This window comes from Chiloscyllium plagiosum, chromosome 29 (assembly GCF_004010195.1).
Source record: "Chiloscyllium plagiosum isolate BGI_BamShark_2017 chromosome 29, ASM401019v2, whole genome shotgun sequence".
Classification (NCBI taxonomy): Eukaryota; Metazoa; Chordata; class Chondrichthyes; order Orectolobiformes; family Hemiscylliidae; genus Chiloscyllium; species Chiloscyllium plagiosum.
Genome location: NC_057738.1, coordinates 12,948,123 through 12,970,593, shown reverse-complemented (window position 1 = coordinate 12,970,593; position 22,471 = coordinate 12,948,123). Strand labels below are relative to the sequence as shown.

At 40.8% G+C, this 22,471-nt stretch overlaps 1 protein-coding gene and 1 long non-coding RNA gene across 2 annotated transcripts in view; one reads left to right on the top strand and one right to left on the bottom strand.

Annotated features, from left to right (window-relative positions):
- Positions 1-231: 231 nt before the first annotated feature.
- LOC122564379 overlaps positions 232-22,471 on the top strand; it is a 114,943-nt gene continuing 92,703 nt past the window's right edge. Inside the window, exons 1-2 of the long non-coding RNA XR_006315898.1 lie at positions 232-4,230; positions 20,415-20,459. This is a non-coding gene — a long non-coding RNA (uncharacterized LOC122564379). The remainder of the gene's footprint in view (positions 4,231-20,414; positions 20,460-22,471) is intronic.
- sox4b (SRY-box transcription factor 4b) lies at positions 5,121-8,033 on the bottom strand. Its single transcript, XM_043719164.1, has one exon. It carries the CDS (start codon positions 7,777-7,779, stop codon positions 6,646-6,648), a length of 1,134 nt encoding a protein of 377 aa, XP_043575099.1. The 5' UTR covers positions 7,780-8,033; the 3' UTR covers positions 5,121-6,645.

Below are 22,471 nucleotides of genomic sequence, written 5' to 3'. Positions count from 1 at the left end.
GACATAAAATAATCAAAACTAATTGAAATAAAAGAACCCAGGATACATGAGGAAAATTTATTTTACCCGCTGCTTGAGGAGGAGGCGCCTTCAATGCCGACCCACAAATGAACTTTAATCTGAAGAAAAATCAAATCCCAGGGAGTGACTAACTGAGTTGCTCTTGCACCGGACCCGTATCAAGACAATGGGACGAATGGCCTCCTCCTGCGCTGTTACGCTTCTATGATTTTAGGTATAATATGCCGCGCACGGATGATGTGATTGAACACGATTAATTTAAAAAACGTATTTAATTGTATGAGCAATAAACATATCAAGTACTCCTGCTTGTCGACATGTAGGTAGGTATTTTTAAAACTGTCCATTAGTACTCCTAACGAGGTGTCACTTTATTGTACACGAATAAATTGATAGGTTCCCATCTTAAATACACCATTCGGATTCAGAATCTTCCAGTTGTATATTAAATACCCCATTTCCGTCGCCACGCGCTGCGGAGACATGGCTGGGAAAGAACAAAGTGTTTGGGTTGTTGAGGGCTGGGGGTGGGAAGTGAGATTACATTGCTATCCTCCATGATCTAGGAAGACGAGCAAAGCTGGAGAAGTGAGACAAATCCTCTCATTTGCTGTCCCTGTTCGAAAATTGTACATGATAAAAACGTTCCTTTAAAAGCCTGATTCAATTGATTTTTTTTCCCCTGATACAATTAGAGACAAACCGAAATGAATTGATTTCTGAAAGCAGGCTCCGAGACATTCAGAAACTATGATGTAATGGACACTGATAGAAGCTGTGACAAGAAGCATTCGGTTTTAAATGGACACTACTTTAAAGTTACATGCGTTACGGACACACGTTTCAGAATGGTCTGAAATGGGATTATTTGCTTCCTTCAGGTCTGTGCTGAATGTTTGTCCATAACAATAATGATAGGGACAGTGTTGCAAAACTTCAAACGACATTAATTAATGCAGAATTTGAAAGTACTACTGTTTTTATGTATGGATTGATCATTTTTAATTTACTGTGCTTTCATAAATGGGATACAATTTACAAAGTCGAACTGTCTTATCATGAAACTCGAATCGATGGTCGGTATTTTATTGCATCTGTACTCTGCAGACAATACTAATTGATTCAAGAACTCCCACTTTCATGCTAAGGCATCATTCTAATCTTTTTTTTGTCAGCCCAGCTTTAGACAGGGATTTTATATCTGTCAACCTTAACTTGGAGAAAGGACTGCAATTTCTCTGTAACCTGAAGTTAAATAAGAATTACTCCGAGACCAAAAACCTACAGTTTTCCCCAATTCTAACACGAATCTAACGATAGCCTTAAATAACAGCGAATTCTAATAAACAAGATGTAACACTGAACCTAAAGACTTCTGCCTCTCCTAAGGATAAACGTAAATAAGAACTAATCATAAATCTAAACAAGACCTAACCATAAACATAACTAAACCTAACCCCAAACTTTAGGATGGCAACACCTCCGAACCGAAATCTAAATAAAACATAAAGCTAAACGCTCATTGTTGTAAACCAAAATAACTCTTAACCATAAACCGAAACCCACACCCCCACCTAACACAAGGCCTATAGAATTAACTCAAAAAACCTATACAGGAACTTAAACAAAATTAAAACAGTGTTTAACTCTATACCTAAACAAACCTGATTTCTAAACGTTGGGTTGACATTTTCACCTAATCGTAAACTTGAAGAAACCTGTAGGTATCCCAAACCTAACTTTACCCTAACTCTAAACAAGCGGAAGCTTCAACTAGCCTGAACGAGGAATAACCCTAATTTAAATAAACCGATAACCTCAACTAATCTGAAGAAGATTTGACCATAACTCAGTCAAGCCACAATCTCAACTATTCTGAACAAGGAATTATCCTAACCTAAACAAGCCGGCAGCTTCAACTAACCTGAACAGGATGTAACCCTAACCTAAACAAGCTACAACATCAACTAGCCTGAACAAGATATGACCATCACCTAGAAAGGCGGCAGCTTCAACTAACCTTAACAAGATATAACCTTAACCTAAACAAGCCATAACTTCAACTGACCCGAATAAGGTATAATCCTAACTTAACCAAGCCGGCAACTTCAACTAACCTGAACAATTTATAACCTGGACCTAAATTTAAAAAAACCCGGATTTAAACAAGGTCACAGATTCTCCTTGCCCTCGTCATGTGCTAATTCTGATGTGTTAAGTCTCTTTCGATGCAAAAACCTAATTAGCTACTGACAATTCCAAAGCAATTTAAATTTACCCTATCACTTGCTTTAAACAATGCTGAGGGAAAGCTTCGCTATTTTGTTTGCGCTGCTAACTTTTACCTAATTCTATATTTTAGTAAAACTAAGTCTAACTTTTGGCTCCAGGTGCTATATTGCTAAAATCTGTATATTTTACAAGGCCGTGGTGTTTGAAATGCCTCAATGCAGACATTGTGCCGCTCAAGATTCCAGATGAAACATGCGAAGGGCGATGTTGATGCCTGAAATTTAGAATTATTTTTGTTAGTAGAAATTAGGTTCAGACTGTGTATTTCAGAATTTGCCAATGTTTTAAGATTCACTACTCCACTGCAACAAAATCGGCCTACTTTTTCTGTTACCTTTAACCGTCCCTGAATAAGGTTAGCATTTTTGCTTTTCTTACCCCTAAATATGCAGTTTTGGTCATCGTTCATTTGAAGTGGGAAGGGCAACTACATAACAGCAATTCGTGACTATAACTACACATACATCATTAAAATGTAACTGTTTCGCTCAACCTCTGGCGTGGACGGCATCACTGATTTTCAGGCCTTTTTTGAGATTTCACTTAAAGTCGCACACTCCTTATAATTCGATTCCTTTATTCCACAGAATTCACTCGAGTGCAATCGAGGACAAGAGCTCGAGTCCTGAAAAGTGGTCGCCATCTTTTACTTGTGGACGGTTACAATGACTGAAAATCTATTCACATTTGCTTCTCCTGCTATGTTGGTGAAAACGTTTCTCCAAAAATTTCTTCCGTTCCTTTGGAATCTCGCAAGTCCTGTGAAAGAGAGCAGGGATCCTGTCTACTCAAAAAGCTTATTTTTTTCACATATTCAGATAAGAATTTGCGCCACCCCTTTTCTGCCCGATCCGCGTTTAAAGTCTGCCTCACAGTCTGGCCGATGCCACGCAAGGTCTGACCCTATAACTTTGACCCTCTTAGGTCAAAGAAATCTTTCTCAAGACGTAACGTCATGTTCATTCAACAATATATGTTTCTCGCACGGCTGTAGTTTATGTCTTGTTAACACTTTTATTGCAATCATCTTGGATATGTTTCCTGAATATATTTTACGCATTCTGTTGTTAGAAAATGGATCCCGCTCGTATTTTGCGTGCCGAAAGCGGGAATGCCTTGTCCGCTTTGCCGTGATGTTACCCACTCCCCCTCCTCCCCCCACCCCCAACTCCCCCTGGAACATTCACTCGAACTGCTGCTTGCTGGGGCTAGAACTGTTTTGCTCAAAAGGTTTTAATATTCGTGTAAAAGACCCTCCCCCTATCCCCATACTCAATTGTGAAGGAGCGTATTCACTCTTTTGTTGTAGTTTGTGTTGGGGGTGGGGAGCTAGAGGCGACAAGAGGAGTTTGGTTTTGCCTGTTCGAGGTGGGGGTTGGGTTCATAATAATAATTGAAACAAATGTATCCTTATAAATCAAAGGAAACAACTACTGGTACATGTGTAGCGTTTTAAAGCATACGAATGATAGTTTTTCCCCTCAGTAAGACGATTGTAAAAGTGAGCTGCTGTTTCAATTTCTAAAGCAGTTATGTCGCATTCACTTGCTATAGTCCACTGAAACCCTTGCGGCCTCCGTAGCGCTCACTATATTGTGCAGCTTTGTGAATAGCCCCATATCCAGTTGCAGTGCACAGACTACACGTTGTTGAGATGGCATTACCTCTTTCTGGTCCAGACTATACAACCTCCCCGCCCCCACCTCCTCCCCCGCCCGTCTAATCGCGGACTTCCTGGGAAAATCAGGCAGCGTTCATCCTGAAGTGAGTATTTAAATTAGAGGATTTGAGGAGCTCCGGATGGGAAGTCACCCCCGAATGCCTCTAACTAAACTCCCGTCTTGGATCTTAACCCCTTGGCTTCACGTCTGTTTCAAGGAGAAGGGCGTTTGGACTCAGAAACGGAAGGCAGATTATGTGAGTGAGACATGGCGGACATTTCTTTTTGGAAAAAAAGCTTTTCCTGAACTATCGTATGTAAGCTCACATTTTGCATCTCCTGGTTAAGAATCTCATCTCTAATTTTAAATGTTCCCATCTCAAACAACTCTTCTCTATGCCACAAGAGTTAAAGACACCACTCAGACAACATAGAGAGATGCGTGGCATGTTTATTTAGAAATTGACAAGAATAAAGTGAAAATTAACATTTTTACTGACTTTTTTTTGTCTCCCCCCTCGCATACATAAAAACATAGACAGTGCTTTCGTGTTGGGATTTTAGAACTTATTTGCTAGTTCGTAATTTTCAGTGTTTGGAATAATGTTTTGGATGTTTTAGTTACGTTTGGTGCGTAGACACGTCTAGTGTACGTAAACTAGTTTTTAGTAGATTGGCGCTCAATCTCCTTCCCCCGTTCTCTTTTGTAGTAAAACAGGGACTCGGTGATTAGGGTTCAGTTCCAGCTGATTTTATTTCCTTCTCTCAGAAAAAAAAAGACTATTTACAAGAGTATATCAACAATCTGACAGGCAGTGACTTGACACGATTAGCTGGCATGACCTTCAAAAAAAATTGTTGAGGCATGATCATCTGACAGACTATACACAGTATATTGCACAGGATGGATGAAAAATTTAAAAATAATTAAAATAAAAGATTTTTTAAGAACCCCTAACAATCGGGCAGCCACCAAGATTTTTTTGTTTTCGTGGTAGCTACCTTAGTGCCTGTCACGGTAGTTTGGATACAGAAGAAACACACAGTCCTTGTGTTTTTTTATATAATACAGATTTAAATGTACAAAGGTGTTCTCACTTCTCTTGCAAACCCCTCTCCCATCAAAATAAAACACAACAGCTAAACCTGATTTCGGAATTATATATGCTAGCTTCATGCCAAAACAATATATTCAGCCGACAAGTTAATAATAATTATCATTATTACAGCATGAGAAACGCAGCATAGTGTCGCGGACTCAAATCAACATCTTACATCCAGTAGTTGAGCGCTATTTAAGGAGCGCCAAATAATTGGTGCGAAGTTGCAGCATCCTTTTTTCTTTGTGTTGGTGCTCAACTTCAGAAGGATCGTAACAATTACAAAATCACTGTTCACCTACTCCCCTTAATATTTTACTACTATTTATATATACGTGGAAGATGACTGCAGCTATTAGAAATTGTAAAAGGAAGCTTTAATGGTCATCTGTTTCTGGGTAAAAGAATGCGTTCCCATTTTAAATACTATCAAGTTGGCATTTTTTTAAAGGCTACAGTGGGCGGGAAGGGACAGTGTAGGTTTTAACATCAAATATAGTCCCAACATAAAGGTAACCGCAGCCTACAAAACCTGCACATTGAAGTGTAAACATATGGAATAAAAAAAGAGGCATCGCTCTGGCATCGACCTCTTTGTTCATAATCAGGAAATCCAAACAGCAATAAACACCGATTAACACCCCCTTTATATTTTTTACAAAAATACACTGAGAAAATAATCAAACGTCTCATCTTTCTCTGTCTTTTTTTAAAAGTGTCAAAGTCTACATTTAAATATAAAATTAAAAGTTTAACTCTAGCCCTTCAGTGAAGGAGATAAAACGGTGCAGGTAATTAACAGGCCTACGAAAAAAAAGTCAAAATGTTTGGCCAGTATAAATACATCCATATAAAATGGTTTCTGGTTGCATTTACAAGGGAAACAAAACAAACGAGGATGAAACATCGGTGATAAGAAGTTCATGTTTGTTGTAAATTGTTGTGGAACATGGAACTTTTAAGGAATTTTGGTCCAGAAAATATAGTCCAGCGCAGATTGGAGTAGGGTTAGTGATAAGGGGTAAAAGAGCTGGTGACTTGGTAGGAATCATACACAGCGCCATCTATCTGATTTGATTCGCCCTAACGCTAGTTAAGTGTTCAAGTCTGTACAGAATCTGGAACGAAACAGCACAACATGGTATGAACCCAGCGAAATACAGTAATCCATCGCCACCATTCTTCTCATGAAAAACTCTCTTCGCGTGTAGATCTCCTGACTTCGCGTGTTTGTCTCTACCAATATAATTTGATTTGGCGATTTCATTTAACCCCACAGCTTTAAACCTTCTGTCTTAATGCGAAGCCCACGTTCCCTCCCGTACGTGCAAATCAATTTCAGGTTTTCCTTTTCAGTCCAGAATCGAGACTGGGCATTTTATTTTCAATGGAATCTCAGTCGCTCCTAAAACACGTCGGCACATTTTCTTACATTTTGCTGAAGACTTGCGATCAAACGTTAGAATCACGCAATTTTGCAGCAGTTGGATCACAATTATTTTATTTCACGATCCCTTTTTCTCCCCCTCCAAGATAAAACAGCAACAGTCCGCTTCTTTCACTTGTCGCTTTCTAATACGTGAACACTAGGTTTGAAATACTCGACTCCAGCCAGTCGCCTGAAATCATTTCGCTCACCTCTGGCGTGCAGTAGTCTGGGAACTCAAAGTGAGACGCAGACTCCTGCTCAAAATTAAACTCCAGATCTCGATCCAGGGACGAACTCAAGTTGCCCAGAGTCATGCTCTCGAAAGTGGGGCTGGAACTAAGGTCCATGAGGTCGTCCTCAAATTCTTCGTCGGAAGACGAGGCCATAGACGAAGACGAGCTGGAGTGGGAGGTGGAGGGGGTCGGTGAGATGGATCGCAAATTGCCAGGGTGCTTGCGCTGGTCGACGGGTGAATCTGGGACCCGCACCCTGGTCCCACCTACCAGATCTTCGTAGAAACTGACCGGGTCGCTGGGCTCGGCTGAAGAACTGAGGGTCGGGCTGGCTGGCACGGCGGCTGGAGAGGTAGTGCCCTGGCCCCTGAACGACCGCCTCTCTTTCAGTTTCTTATCTACAAGGTGCTTGGAAGCGGGGCTCGTCCGCGCTTTGTAAACCGAGTGTTGGTTGGTAGTGTTTATGCTTGTAGTGCCTGACTGCGAATGCTGGTGAATGATCGGAGACTTGCTGAGCGCACCCAGGATGATCTTGTGCGTTTTGCTAGGTTTGCTAATGCTACTATTGCTGCAACTGCTCTTTTTAGCTGAGGGTTTAGTGTTGATCTTTTCACCTTTCTCTCCGGGTTTGCTGCTGGCACTTTTTGCCTTCTTTCTCGGTCTGTATTTATAATCTGGATAGTCCGCCATGTGCTTCAGTCGCAGTCTTTCGGCTTCACGGATAAAAGGGATCTTATCACTGTCTTTCAGTAACTTCCAACGCTTCCCCAAGCGCTTCGAGATCTCAGCATTGTGCATGTCCGGCGACTGCTCCATGATTTTCCTTCTCTCGATCTGCGACCACACCATAAACGCATTCATGGGTCTCTTGATGTGCCCACTGGCGGTCTTACACCAGCTCGGCTCGTCCGTCTTCTCCCCATCCGATGCCACTGAGTCCGCCGCGGGTGAACAAGCTATGCCCAGATCGGAAGAGCCGGAGTCGGTCGACTCTCCGGCAAGCACTGCTTCCGTGTTCTCTGCGTTGTTCGTTTGCTGCACCATGCTTTCTCTTTTTTTTTGTTTATATATATATAGAGGGCACTGAGGGGTAAAGAAAAAGGCTTTTTTTATACTGTAGCAGTTTGGTTGGCTTGTACTTTTGTTCCCTGTTATCACAGAGGCTGCTGTGCTTTGAGAAAAAAAAGCTGCTCCTCGCGTTCGCAGAGAAGAATCTAGTTTCTTGTATAAAATGTGTATGTACTTTGGCACAACCTTCCTCCCCCTCTGACCATGCGGGAAGACTGTGTTATATAAAAAACTTGTGTCTGCTGCTTAAACCAGACTCGAACTCGCTTCCCCTTCTTATCCAGTCCCAGGCATTGTGACGTCCGGTTAAAGGTGTCCCGGTCCCAGCCAATCAGAGGCCGTCGCTCACTCGGATCGCGTCTGTTTCCAACGCTTCCAAAGGCCTACCCCGCCCCCGCGCACGCTCATTGGCTGGTGCCCTCGCGGCGCGTGCAATGAGAAGCGCCGTGGCTGACCTCATTCGAGTTTACACTAACAACTTAAAGGGGGCATGGCTGTAAAATGCACTCCCCCCACCCCCCCCTTCAGTCTTCCCTCCCTCTCTCCCTCCCCGCTGGCATTACATTAAAGCTGCATTATGCCTTTTTCCTCTCCCCAGACTGGCATTTGTCCGTCCTACCGACTCAGGCACGAATCAGCCACAAGCTGGATTCCTTTTTTTGTGTGTTATATTTTAACACGCACTCACAAGAGTTTTCTACCTGGATGTCTCTCTCGCTTTCTCGCACACTTAAATACACCCTAGTCGGCTGATGTTAAGTTTCAGGCAATTGACACGATGCTGTGTCTGAGTTGCTACGCTGCAGTTTCGCGTGAGCGAATGCCAGACACTGAAACTGATTCACAAAACACTGCTGAGGGAGACTTGCCATTATCTCTCTATGCCTGCGTGTATGTCTCCCGTTTTGATTATAAACGATTGCGAGCCCGTTCAGTCACTCTTTGTACAAGATTCATTTCTGCAGTCCAGTATTATATAGTATGAAACATCCTGAGCGTGTTGGCTTAGACATCTGTGGATTGATCCATCTCCGCCGTTCCGTGTAAGTGGAGAAACGCTGGCAGTAACATAAGAAGCACATCATGTGGGCTGGGCATGGTAGAAGGGGCTGGTCAAATACATTCGGGTGACGACCACCTTTTACCGTATTGACAGTTGCAAGATTAAACTAAGGTACATGTGGTGTGAATATATATTCGGTAGAAACGAATATATATATACTGGTTTCTTTCATCGCACCATCGAAAATAATAAATATGCCGAATTCTTTCTCGTAAAAATATGCTTATGGCTCCCGATAAACGAACCAATTCGGATTCAGATTCTGATCCAAACAGAAGCCTATGTGTTATCCACATGCATAACTTACTCTAGAAGTTACATATGTCGAGCTATATTAACTAAGGTTTCAACTTGTTTGTATATAAGCACAGGCACGTAAAAAATTGAATCGAGAATGTGATACATTGAGATTGTACATATCTTTTAACACTTAAATTGCGTTGACTCCAATATACAACGCTAGGTGGCGGCACTGTGACTATATAGTCATCAGGCAGTCCTGGTTATTTTGGGGAGGGAAAATAAGGTGAGTGAGCGATGCTTTTTGTGTTGCCTTGTGAAACCCAAAAGACAAAAAAAGTGGCTTTTTCTGGATTTTCCCAATTTACCTTTGCTTGCCAGCCACTGCTCCTTTCATTGTCACTATGGTTTACAATTTATGTGGCATTCTGTGTTAGCTAGGTTTGATCAGAGCTGCATTGTTTATTGTATGGTCTTGCTCTTCAAAAAAGGTGAGAGACGGGCACGTGCACGTGTTGCTCAATGGGTTTTCTAAAATAATCCTCGAATCTCTCGAGGACTGTACCTACCAGAAGAAGGCTGCGTTTTCCCTGCAGCCACAAAAAGCAAAACATCGCCCCTCAATTAAGAGGCTGGTTCCTGCTAATTCAATCTTGCCTGTAAAACAAGTTGGTCCTTGCCTAACTTGCCAAAGCTATAGCGGAGATATTTGCCAACATTATCATCAAGTAGATCTAATGATCCGTACAGCCCAATAGAGCACTCGTGAAAAATAACAGGTGCACTTGGTTCGGGGTTCAATCTGAAGTGATAGGGATGTGTGAAAAATTCATGCACTGATCTGAACGCACTCATCTTTAAACACGTTTTATTAGTTAGACCGCGAACATGTTTCAGTACAATGTGGTTCTCGACTATTAATACGTGTTGATTGATGTCTTTAATGGATCAGCACTCAGCAATTTAAACAGCACGGAAAGCGTTAACGTCTCGTTCGAACCCCACAGGTTGAAAAGACGAGCAGAACGTCTTCAGGGCTTTTTGTTGAATGGGGTCTGATCGCGGCAAATGTGGTCTACAATATTATTCAGAGGCGCGTAGATCAAACAGGGAGGTGAGGAATGTTCCCGGTGAAGGAAGTAGATATTGAATCCGAAAATATCAGCACGGTTGTCGGAGATTAAGAGGGATATTTACTAAAACTGAAGTGCATTTCGCCTATGATAAGGCGTGTTCGTTTCAGCACTAACACTTAATTATTAGCCTTAAAGGTTATGGCAGAGAATATCGGAGCGGGGGAGTAGTAAAATATGATTACTCTGCTATCACACAACAGTGATTAAAAAGAACTGGGAATGAAAGGCTGACATTTATATAAGACAGTCATCAGAATATCCCAAAGCCTTTTAAAACCAAGGAAGTGCTTTTTAAATGGTACACACTGTTTCAACATTGGGAATGTGATAACCAATTTTTGCACAGTAAGACTCCACAAATCAACAATGTGATGATTTGACAACTGAGTAGTTTTAAAACGGCCTTAGATTTATGCAGTGCTGTTCATAATCTCAGGATATCCCAATACGTTTTACCGTGTAAAAAGCATTTTTGAAGTGTTGTACTAAGTAGGGGCAGCTCACACAAACATCAGGACGATAATGGCCAGATAATCTAAGAAGGAAGACTCCCCAAGCCATTACATGACAAATTACCCTGTATTCTTCAAATGTATCCTCAGCGCCTTTGTTGTGGACAGCCTGAATTTAAGATTCATCGAAAACATTAAACCTCTGACAGTACAACACTCCTTTAGTATTACACTGGGAAATCAGCCTAGATGGATTCTGCAATGGGATTCTTTTTTATTCTTACATGGGACACGGCCATCATTGGCAAGGTCATTTGCTTCCTCTCCCTACTTGCTTTTAAGCTGAATGGTTGACTAGGCCATCGCAGAGGTCAGTTAAGAGTCAACCACCTTAATGTGAGTCTGCAGTCACATGTAAGCCAAGCTGAGCAAAGATTACAGATTTCACTCAAAGACCATTGGTGAATCAGGTTGGGTTAAGGGCCTGTGTCTGTACAGTATGACTCTATGACGCTATAATAGTTGTCTTGATATCTATTAAAGAAATGGCTCTATATACCAGATTTATTAATATAATTTAAATTCCACTGGCTGCTGTGTTGGATTTGAATCTAAGCCCTCAAACTATTGGACTCCTCGATTACTAGTACACATTAGCACAGCATCACCATCTCCCCAATATGCCAGTGATCATGACAGTTATTGTTGTAAAAAGCCATCTGCGTCACTAATGTCTTGTAGGGAAGGAAATTTGAAGGGTTTTTGCCCGAAACATCGATTTTCCTGCTCCTCGGATGCTGCCTGACCTGCTGTGCTTTTCCAGCACCACTCTGATCTAAACTCTGATTTCCAGCATCTGCAGTCCTCACTTTTGCCCAAGGAAATTACCTGCCCTGGCCTACATATGACTCCACACCCATAGAAATGAGTTTGACCCTTAAGTGCTCTCTGAAATGTCCCAGTGATCCACTCAGATGAAGGTGAATTATAAACCAATAGTCAGTGCTGGCATGTCCCATGAAAGAATAAGCAGGTATAGCACAAATGCCACTAGGGTCACAATCAAGAGCATAATCAAAAACTATTGAAAACCTCCATCAAAATTAGAAACACTGCTCTGATGATTATAGACTTGCAACATATATATAGAATTATGTATAGATGAAGGAATTACTTTAATAGGATCAACCTGCAAAGTTATTCTAAGTTAAATTCAAATACTTTGAGGAAAAGTGAAGGAGCACAGTCACACTGAGACTGTGTGTTGCATGCTCACAGTATTTGCACGGTTACAGAACGTGTTGGCAGATCATTCAAAGCATACATGCAATACTTGCCTTTTGTACATTGAATACAAAAGCAAAGATATCATGCTAAAACTTTCCAAATCATTGTTTAGGCCCCAGTCAGAGTTTTGCAGGCAATTAGGGACACCATACTTTAGCATGAATATCAAAACTTAAGAGAGGATACAGCAGAGGTTTACAAAGATGGTACCACGAGAGATGTTGGTTATCTGAAGAGATTCAAGAAGTTGGGATCATTCTCCTCAGAACAGAGAAAGATAAGGGGATCCCTGACAGAAAATTTCTAAATCATGAGTGGTTCTTCAGAGCAGAGCATGAATAAGGATAAATTGTTTCCACTGGTAAATGGATTTGTAACCAAAGATCAATGGCATAAGATCCAGATATAAATTTAGAAGGATGTTTTCCACACAAGAATTGTTAAAATCTAGAGTGTACTATCTGTAAGAGTTGTGGAAGCAGATTCGATGGGAATATTCAACTGACAATGTTAAAAATCACACAACACCAGGTTATAGTCCAACAGGTTTAATTGGAAGCACTAGCTTTCGGAGCGACGCTCCTTCATCAGATGTTTGTCGCTCCGAAAGCTAGTGTGCTTCCAATTAAACCTGTTGGACTATAACCTGGTGTTGTGTGATTTTTAACTTTGTACACCCCAGTCCAACATCGGCATCTCCAAATCATGACAACTGACAGTTGGTAGCGACTTTGAAGAGAACCAAATTTGCAAAGTTATGGGACCAAAGCCTTGGCGTGGGCCAGCTCTTTCAAAAAGCCAGAACAAGCACGATGGCCCAAACAACTCCTTCTGTGCTGTAAGATTCTATGAATCTACTCCGCTGACTCACTGTCATTTTAGTCAGTTGAGAATTGACCCAAACCTATTTCCTGCTCACTCTATTCATCTTAACGATCTCTCAGCGACAAATACATCACGTTTTCTTCAACAACAGGTTGTGGCAAAACAAAATCCACATTATAGGCAGTCAACAAAAAGTTTTTAAACATTCCTTTCAATCAAAGAATGGTTGTTATTCCATATGAATGAAACCTTGAGATACAAAGTGAATCTTGCCTTCAGTCAACTGGCTCGTCCTCGTCCCCGCCCCCACTCTCCCTAGCAGTAACTAACCAAATTTTAGCAGGTGAAAGCATTGTGGACCACCCACATTTGTAACTGTATATCCAGTACATATTTTTTAAAACCAGAAACCTTATTTCGGTGTTTCTAACTGCAAGCAAGTAATGATCGAATCATACAAATTGTGTATTCATGGAGAAATATAAGTACGTAGAGTGTGTTGCCGTTCAAGGCTCAATAGTTCATGGAAGGACAAGCGCATTGCTGCTTTTGCAAATCAACCCGAGAAACGCCAGCAGAATTTGCCTCAGGCAGCATTTGATATCCACAAAGGATGGACGGACTCCTGGTAAATGCGATAAAGAAAGCAATTTGTGAGCTCAAAATGACCGAACAACCTCAGAATTGGCTCATTCTGGAGCCTTTTCTTGAAAGCTCAATCAGAGCCGCGCGCCTCTCCAGAGAACGCTGATCACTAACAGTGACTTATCCACAGTCAGAGCAATGACCTCCAACCGAAATGACAATTAACAGGCAAGAAATACGCTCCCCGCCTCCAGCCCCCTCCCCCCGCAACCCCCACCATCCGCCGACCCCAGCCGAACCAGAGAGACCGCGAACAAATTAATTCAACCCTTAAATTCACATCGCTTCCTGCAAAGGCAGAGCCATGCCAAGAAACCTTATGCTGCTCCAGCAAGCCAGAGTAATGAAACTGTAGCGTGGAGTCAAGTTGCATGCATAAATGTAAATTCCGGAAAATTGAATTTTTTTCAAAAAAAGACAAAACACAAATGTCAGATGAAGAAAAATGAACTAGGGCTCGGGGCTAACTTTCAAAGAGAACGGTTCACAAACACTTGCTTTTTCCATTATTAAATGGCAGGATATTAAACAAATGTCAAGCAGTCATAAGCTCCAGTTATTGCCGCTAAGGTGAATCATAAGGGTTTGCACTGAAGTGGAGGACATAGAGAGCTCGGGGCAGTTAGCAGATTTATCCTGGCAAGGTGGTAGGGTAAATCAGAACCTGCTTGGTGAGATGGCTTCCTTTGCTGGTAACAAGTTTTTTTTATTTCTGGTTATGAAGGATGCTTCTGGCGAAGTTAGTAAATTGGATTATCTCGAAATAAAAATATCACACTGCATCTGCGAGAATTTGGATTTTGGAGACATGCCTGTCCATGGTGCATTAGGAGGGGCAAATCTAAGAGATGCCAAACGAGTGGTTTGATACATCAACGTTGATTTCCTATTCAGAGAAACAAGTAACTCCTGGGTTTAAGAAGCACACAGAAGTTGTTTTTAGAGTTCTTTGAATTCAACCCTCAATCAATTTATATTGCCTCTTACAAATTACAGCCCGACAAAAGGATGGTGGGGAAGCAGGCGCTTGGCAGACAATGGCAACCTTTGCTTGCGGTTGCCGAGCGCCCTTGTGTTCAGCTGTTGCTGTTTGTGTGTGTGTGAGAGAGAGGAGCAACAAGAGGCTGAGCGGCAGCTGACACGCGAGACCTGTCAATCAAAGAGGCACGTGCGGTCCAAGCAGCGACAGGTGCGTAGCGCGCGGGGCGGGGCCAGCAGGTGCGGTGCTGCACGTGCCAGCGCGCGCCGCTTGCCTCACCTGGGGACTCAGCCGGCGGCGCCCGCCAGCTCAGGTAAGCAGTGCCCATCTGCTCGGGGCTTATCTGCTGGAGTCAGAGGTGTTCATTTGTTTTAGATATTTACTCGCATTTTTTTTTAAAACAGCCGCGTACCAAACAATGCTGTGTCTCCAAGAGATGAGCTCCCACTCCAAGGTGCTACCAGACTAAATGCAACGCATTAGGCGTTTAGATCTTAAAAGTACTGAGTTCATAAGAAAGTGAGAGTACTTCTGTCTCCTGCCCCTCCACCCCAGCTCGTGCAATAATATTTAAAACTCTAATCTCTGAACCTTAGAGTTACAGGCTCTCAAAGTAGCATTTTGGCCATTAAATAAAAAATCACTAAGTTGGTGAATTTCCTAGACAGAAATCAATGTTAGACAGAAACAATGTTATAGCTTTTTTAAAAAATGCTTTTCTGTCGGTCATGTACTGATGTGTGCAATTTGTAGAGAAAACAAGGTTTTTTCAACCTTTGTATTATTGGCGATCTTTGTCTCCTCTTCTGCCTCAGTACATCTGTTGCAGAGACCCACACTTCTATGGCTTGTGGGCTTTCTGATACTATCCTCTGCTACCTCTCTGGCATCCCTTCCCCCAACTCTCATTCATCTTTAGTTCTGTGACCTCTTCCGAAAGCCCACAACACTGTGTCCAATAAACCTCCAAGTTCTCAACACACTGACAATTTTAATGTTGATGCAACTCCCAATTTCAACCTCCTCCCTACTGGATTTGTGTACATTTGTGTACACCTTCCAAGGATAGTGAACTTGACATGAAGAGGTTTGTGCCTTCAAGCGACCCCTTGAGCCATGCCATCAGGAACTCCTTGATACCGGCTGGGCCATCATGGAGGCAAAAGGGGGTGAGGAAATAGGTAAAAGAGCAGTCCAAAAGATCCTCAAGAACCGAACATAAGAAGGAAGATTCTGTACCTCACAGACACCATAGCTTGAAATGTCAGCAAAATCTGATCACCAACCAGTGAAAATAGTATTGACAATGACAGTGCATCAAGATCTGCCTATTAAATGAAGTTTAAACAAAACATGCGCAGGCATCTACCAAAGCCCATTTACCAAATTGTTTGGTAATGGAGAATTGGTGACAGGGATAGGGATGTGAACCACGGAGTTCCTTGTCAAGAACCTGTATACAGACAACAGATCTTGAAAGTCACTGAGCCTGTGTTGGCACAAAGGTGTTTTTGAGCAGCAACATCCATGACTGAAAATTCTCTTCAGGATACCCTCAGCTCTGTACTCTAAGTCATTATACATCTTGGGACATCCTGACCCATGCGCCTCAAGACTTGCAAATCAAAAAGTATCATGTTCAGTTATGTGCCTCTTCCCATGGCAGAAATTTGCAACCCTGAATAGATGTTATTCTCAAAATTAAGCAACAGTCTGTTATGATATCTGTCTAGACTGCAAGCTCGGAATTCCATCTCTAAATTTCTCAGCTTCTCTCCACCTTTAAGAAACTCATTTAAAACTAGATTTTAACAAGCTTTTGGTCATTTGTTCTCCTTCTTTTGATGTGACTTCTCTTTTTCTGTACAGCATGTTTTTTTTTAGATTTCACTTTTAAAATGTTCAAATGTTCCTCCTGTTTCTGTTACCATCAATCATAATCAGTTATCTTGACTACATGGCAATTTTCCTGTTAGTTTGTGGCATTTTCATTGATAAGTACTAACAATGTAGGACACAGAACAAAAAACCATTATGTTTCTGTAACTTCTTCCACAATATACAACCCTAGTATTGAGAATGCCACTAATAATATTTAAACTTATTAGAAAAGTGTCTCACTACCTTCAAACCAAAGTCAAACAAAACGTAAGGATGCATTTCTAACATTTTTCTCATTATTTATGATTGCAAATGTTTTAAATAAACAGACAACTCTGAAATGGATAATTAAAATGGAAAAGTTACATTATTTCCAGTGAGTCAGTTCAAGGCATGGTCCATAGTTCAATATTAGACGATCGTAGCACCATAAGAATTTGGAATAGGAGTCAGCTGTTCAGCTTATTTTGAGTGTGTTCTGCTACTCAATCAGACTATGGCTGATCTGATAATCCTCAATTCCACTTTCCTGCCTTTCCCCCATAATCCTTGATTCACTTGTTAATTAGAAATCTGTCTTTCCTCACCTTATATCTACTTATTGACTCAGCCTCTACAGATCCACAGTGATAAAAAAATGTCATAGTTGGCCTAAAATGTGAGATACATAATTTCTCCTCCCCTCTATAATAACTGGGTGACCCATTACTCTGAAATTGTGCTCTTCTATTTGCATTCTTCTACACCTAATTGAGTAAAAGCCAAAATTACTGAATGTCTTCTCATAAGACATGAATCCATACCTAATCAACCTAATGAACCTTCTTTAGACTGCCTCCAATGCCAGTATATCTTTCCTTAGCTAAGGTGATCAAAACTATTTGCAGTCTTCCAGGTGTAGTCAAGCTTTTGCCTTGCATGGTTTTATACTCTGTTTACTTTGAAATAAAGGCCAAAGGGTTGGATGCATTGGATGACTGGGCAAGATTGTTTTGCATATTGTTTGACTTAAATAGATATGTCCCATGTTATGTGATTACATTCTATAAGTGTTGTATCCAGAAGTAACATAATCAATTTTCTATTTGGTGATTGATAGAAATCACATCCTGTGCCTGTAAGTTATGGCACATACTGCCGATTTACATAGCTTAGTGTGTAGATAATCTCAAATTGTTTTGGACAATCTTCTGCATTTTAGTCTCTGGCAAACATAATAAAGTATATGTAATCCTATTTATACATAGAACAATTTTTGATTCTGCATCTGTACTACTAAGCACAATACAAATGCATTACAGTGAGTCCTCAAGTAAAGATATAGTTGTATTCCAGAAAAGTGCAACTTTAAGCGAAATTGCTTTAAGCAAATCACATAATCTTACTAAGCTGATGTAAAAGCTACAGTAAGGTCCGCGAGTACTTCCCTGATGAGAAAATGAATACATTAAAACAATATACACTGTATGTTGAAATGCTTTTATCACTAACTTACACCTTGGAAAATCAAAAACCCCTGTAACATGTAAAATGAAATAAATTTTTAAAAGTATTTAAAACGTACACTCTGATAGCTTGCTACTTACCACAAATCTGCTCTCGATCTTGCTTCCAGACTCTCGTGTTCACCACATATCCTGCTTTCTGATGCCCTGTCCTTTGTAGAGCCTTTCTGTCACTGAGCCATGATTCACAGTTTCTTCCAATCCCTAATTCATTCTCTTGATACTGAGTCTCCAATTGACAGACTTTCCTGCACTGTAACCCAGTGAATCCACCTACTTGCTGCAATCCCTTCAACTAGTGGCCTCTACCAGTCCCTGACTCACCCTCTTGCTAATTCTTTCTCTCATCGAACCTCCTAATCCCAGATTGACACATTCTCAGCTTTGTTCTCTTGAACCATTGCTGTGAGTGAGGGCTCTGGAAATGAGTGGTGAGAAGCAAAACAGGCATATTTGAAGCTCTCAATGAGTGTTTGGGAAAGTGAAACATCAAATGTGAGAATCAGGGAGCAGGAGGTTCAATGAGAGGCAGCGTCAGCAAGACTGTGAATTAGGGAGCAACAAAGGCTGCAAGTCAAGGCCTCAGTAGCAAGAAGGAGGGTTTGGGAGTGGAAAATGTGACAAGCAGAATGTTCAGTAGCAAGAGAAAGGATCTTTGACCAGGGAAGACCATAAGTCATAGTCTTGGTAACAAGAAAATGGATGAATGATTGGGAGAGGCTGTGAGTTGGCAGATCAGCAGCAGCAGAACGATACTTGACCAGGGATAGTCACAAGCCAATGTTGGCAGCAAGAGGATAGGTTAATGAATGGGGGAGACCACAAGTTGAAACCAATCGTGTGGAGATGGGTTAGGAAGTGGGAGAGGCCACAAATTGGAAGGTCAGAAACAAGAAAAAGGATGAGGGAGCAACCAAAATGGTGAAACTGTCAATGCTAAATGAGAATATAGGCCCCATTAACTGGTAAATGCTAAAGCAGAACAGTGTGAAACAGGGCAGTGAAAAGCAGAACTTGATCAAAAATTAAATCTTAATATAAATAATTATATTAAGCTGTGGCTGTGGGAAACTGGCGTAAAGTGTCAGAGGAATCATGGATATATGTGGGCAGGGACTGAACCACGGGAGAAAAGACTGAGTCAAGGTAGGCTAGTATTTGTATACTTTACCCCAAAATAGTATTTTGACTATTCATACTATTTTTGATTTAGCTGTGCAAGTTTTGATTTTGAACTAAGGGTATAATCACAGATAGTCAAATTCACCAATATCAATTTGTTCTACATTTAGCCATCGCTATTAACTGTGTTCATATTTCCTTTGCTAGAAACTTCTGCTATGCATCAAAAGGTTGACAAGCAAAGCCTGAAGATGTTTCCATGTTCAATAGCACCAAAGTGATAACAGCCTCAATCACATCCTGCACCTCACCCCAGGAAAATATGAATATAGGCATTCTGAAATTAAGGCAGAAACTGTAAATGCTGAAAAAAATACATGGAGTCAGTCAAATCTGCAAGTTTAGTTTTAATCCTTTATTAATCTAATAAAATAAACTTGGCGATTTCATTTATCATTACACTGTCAATTAATTGATCATTTAATACCATCAGCAGTTTCAGGTACTTTGCATTATTTCAGCTGTTAGGAGTGATGACATCTAATACAGTGCTAGTACTAGGGTCTGTCATTGTTGAAGATAAGTAAGTTTTGAGTTTATATTCAGTGTCACTGATCATCAAATGAGTACAGATACACAATTTGCAACAATGGTTCTGCACGCTGATTGGAGAGCTGATGGAATCCCATGTTGCTTCTTTCTGGGAGGTCAAGGCAATTACAATATAATCAGATCGTCATTTGAGCAGCCTTGGCAATATGGCTGGCAGCTCTCCAGTGCTGCCAACATCACTGGCAGTAATGCTACTGGCTGTATTGAACTCACTGGATCATCGCTGAATCCTGAGGTAGATGTGGGTATGGGCAGGATAGGGGATTGCACGGTCAACAGCAAGGGTGGGTACGAGAAGTCAGAAGCCAGAGCAAGAATTGGCTTTCAGAGAGTCACTTCCCTTCCTTGTACTGGGTCCCTTAATTAACACAGTGCCTATGGGTGAGGTCACCAATCCTCTTCCTAAACTCCCACGAGGTCATGGGCAAAATGATTTACTAGCTGGGCTTTCCATAAGTTCTCTGCCTGCTGCTGATTGAATACTGAATGGGAGGAATACCCTCCATCTTTCCTGCCTGGGTTCAGTGTACAGAGGTGGGAAGGTGGCAAAGTCCCCAACCTCACATCCTCCCATCCACTCAAGCACACCCCTTGTCTCCAAACCTGTACATAATTGCAAATTTAATTTTATATATTTTTAGACAAATTCTGCATTCTGTTCAGATGATATCTCCTCTTAATGGTTTCTGATTCTCAAGTTTTCAGCTTCCCCTCCCTCCATGTTTCAGTCCCGATAGAGGGTTGTTGTATATGTGGTGAATGAACAAACGGCAAGAAGATTTAATCAGATTTCTAGTGAAATATTATGTCCAAAATTTTCAGATACAAATTCACTTACTGTCTGTACTTTTATTTTTATTTCAGATTTCTGGGCTTCACAGTTTTCTTCTTACTTGAAGCCATTCACTGGTGAGTTCAGGAACAAAAAAAGGCAAATATAATTTCTTATCCATTTAGCAAAATTGTATTTTTATAGAACTGGGCTATCGACCCCTGTTAGGACAATTAAATGTTAAGCGCTCCTGCAGTTATTCAGCTTTTTCATGGATCACTAACTCAGGCATTCAAAATAAGTTGACAAGCCAAATCTAAAAGTGCATACAAGTTCTGTCCATTTCACTGCAGTGGTTCCTTAACAGTGGAATAAAAACATTTGACAGTGAGCATAATTACAATGAGCTAATATGTTAATTATTTTTCATCTGGGAGACAGAAAGGGTGTTTATGTTTAAATTTCTGTTTTGCAGAGAGTGAAGGCGGGCTTGATGCAACTGAATAGGAACAAAACGTCTTATTGTGTTAGGGAAGTCAGGCTGGAATCACACTGAAAAGAACTCCTTGTCACGAAAAGTACTCCATCTGCAATCAGATGAATAGGCTGCATGCGTATGTGTCTCAGCCTCAGGTCTAATAGACTGGCAATCTGATTTTAACTTGTAATTTGTGTTTTCTTCTGTTGCCAGAACTGGCAGATGCAAGAGGGTGTCCGTTAATGTTCAAGTTCATTACTCCCTTCCAAAAGACGTCTGAGCTGATCATAATTGCAGAAAGAGTTTGATCTTGAACTCTTTATACCTGCATTACAGCTTGCCTTCATAGCTTGGTACAATTGTGGTTTTCTTTATCAGCTTTTTTAAGACAGAAACTGCTGCTTCAAAGTAAAGAGTTGACCATCACTTGCTAAATCTACAATGTAGCAATAATGCTATATAGATTATTTATAACAATATATAAAGTTTTTTTTGTGAATTGTCAGAACTTTTATTGACATTAAAACATTTTGAAATCAACTGCATAAAATGAGTAACTTAGGTATGCAGGTGTCTGAAGAATTGGTTTACTATTTAATACCATTCATAGCTAGCCCTCTTCACTTAATTGTTACCAGAATCATTATAACCAAAATCAATTTAACCTGCGTACCAAAGATCAAATGCTTTAAAATGTAGAAGTATTTTTTTTTTACCATTGTGGAGGCAAAAGAAAATGTCAAGTGATAGGAATCCAAAGTAAAAATTGCACATAGAAGAAGACAAAGGTAATCCAATCAGAATGCATGTTGAAGTTACATATTCAGTTAGCTTTTCTTTCAGATTTATTTTTATTCAAGGCCATTTTTAAGTACTTGATTGTATTGTTTTCCTGTATGCTGTGATTTTCTGTAATTAAGTTTCAGTTCCCTAGCTTTGATTATTAAAAAAAGTGTTTATACAATATTTTCATATTCACAAAAAAACTTTTGAATTGTGGTAATTGTTTTGGTAAATCTGGCAGAAAGTCTGCATGCAGCCAGATCAGACAACTAGCACAAATAAATCGTGGCCAAGGTACAGGAGACTTCTCTTCTTTGAATAATGCCATAGTGTCATTAACATCCATGTAAACAGGCAGACAGGGCCTCAAGTTTTAATGTTTCATCCAAGTGTCAGAAGCTCTAACAATTCAGTATTTCCTCAGTACACCTCTCAATAAGGATCTTGTAAAATTGCAAAAATTGATAACTGCAAAGTGATAACTGAGAAATGACAATTTATACACATGTATTAACAACAAAATAACAGGAAACAGTGACAGGGCTAGGTTTGACTGATGTTGTAGAAAAGGCACTGAGCTGTGAATGCAAAAATGCCAATTTACTCAGCCTAAACATTGTGTAAGGAACTATACCAACCTGGATGCAGAGATGATCGAGGGTCAGGGTTGCGTGGTATAATAGAAGTTGCATGAAATATAATAGAAATGGTCTTCCAAATCCATTTTGACTGATCTCAAAAAGATCAAAGGGAAGGTGGAAGAAGGGGACATAGGCCCAGGCCTTGACATCCTCCCATCCACAACATTCCCACTTGCACAGCCACTGAAAAAGTTTTGTATTCTTTTGAGTACTTAGAAGGTGGTGGTGAGCCACTTCCTGGGACTGC

Excerpts from the sequence above, each read along its gene's own strand:
- sox4b (XM_043719164.1), bottom strand. The coding sequence starts at position 7,779 with ATGGTGCAGCAAACGAACAACGCAGAGAACACGGAAGCAGTGCTTGCC.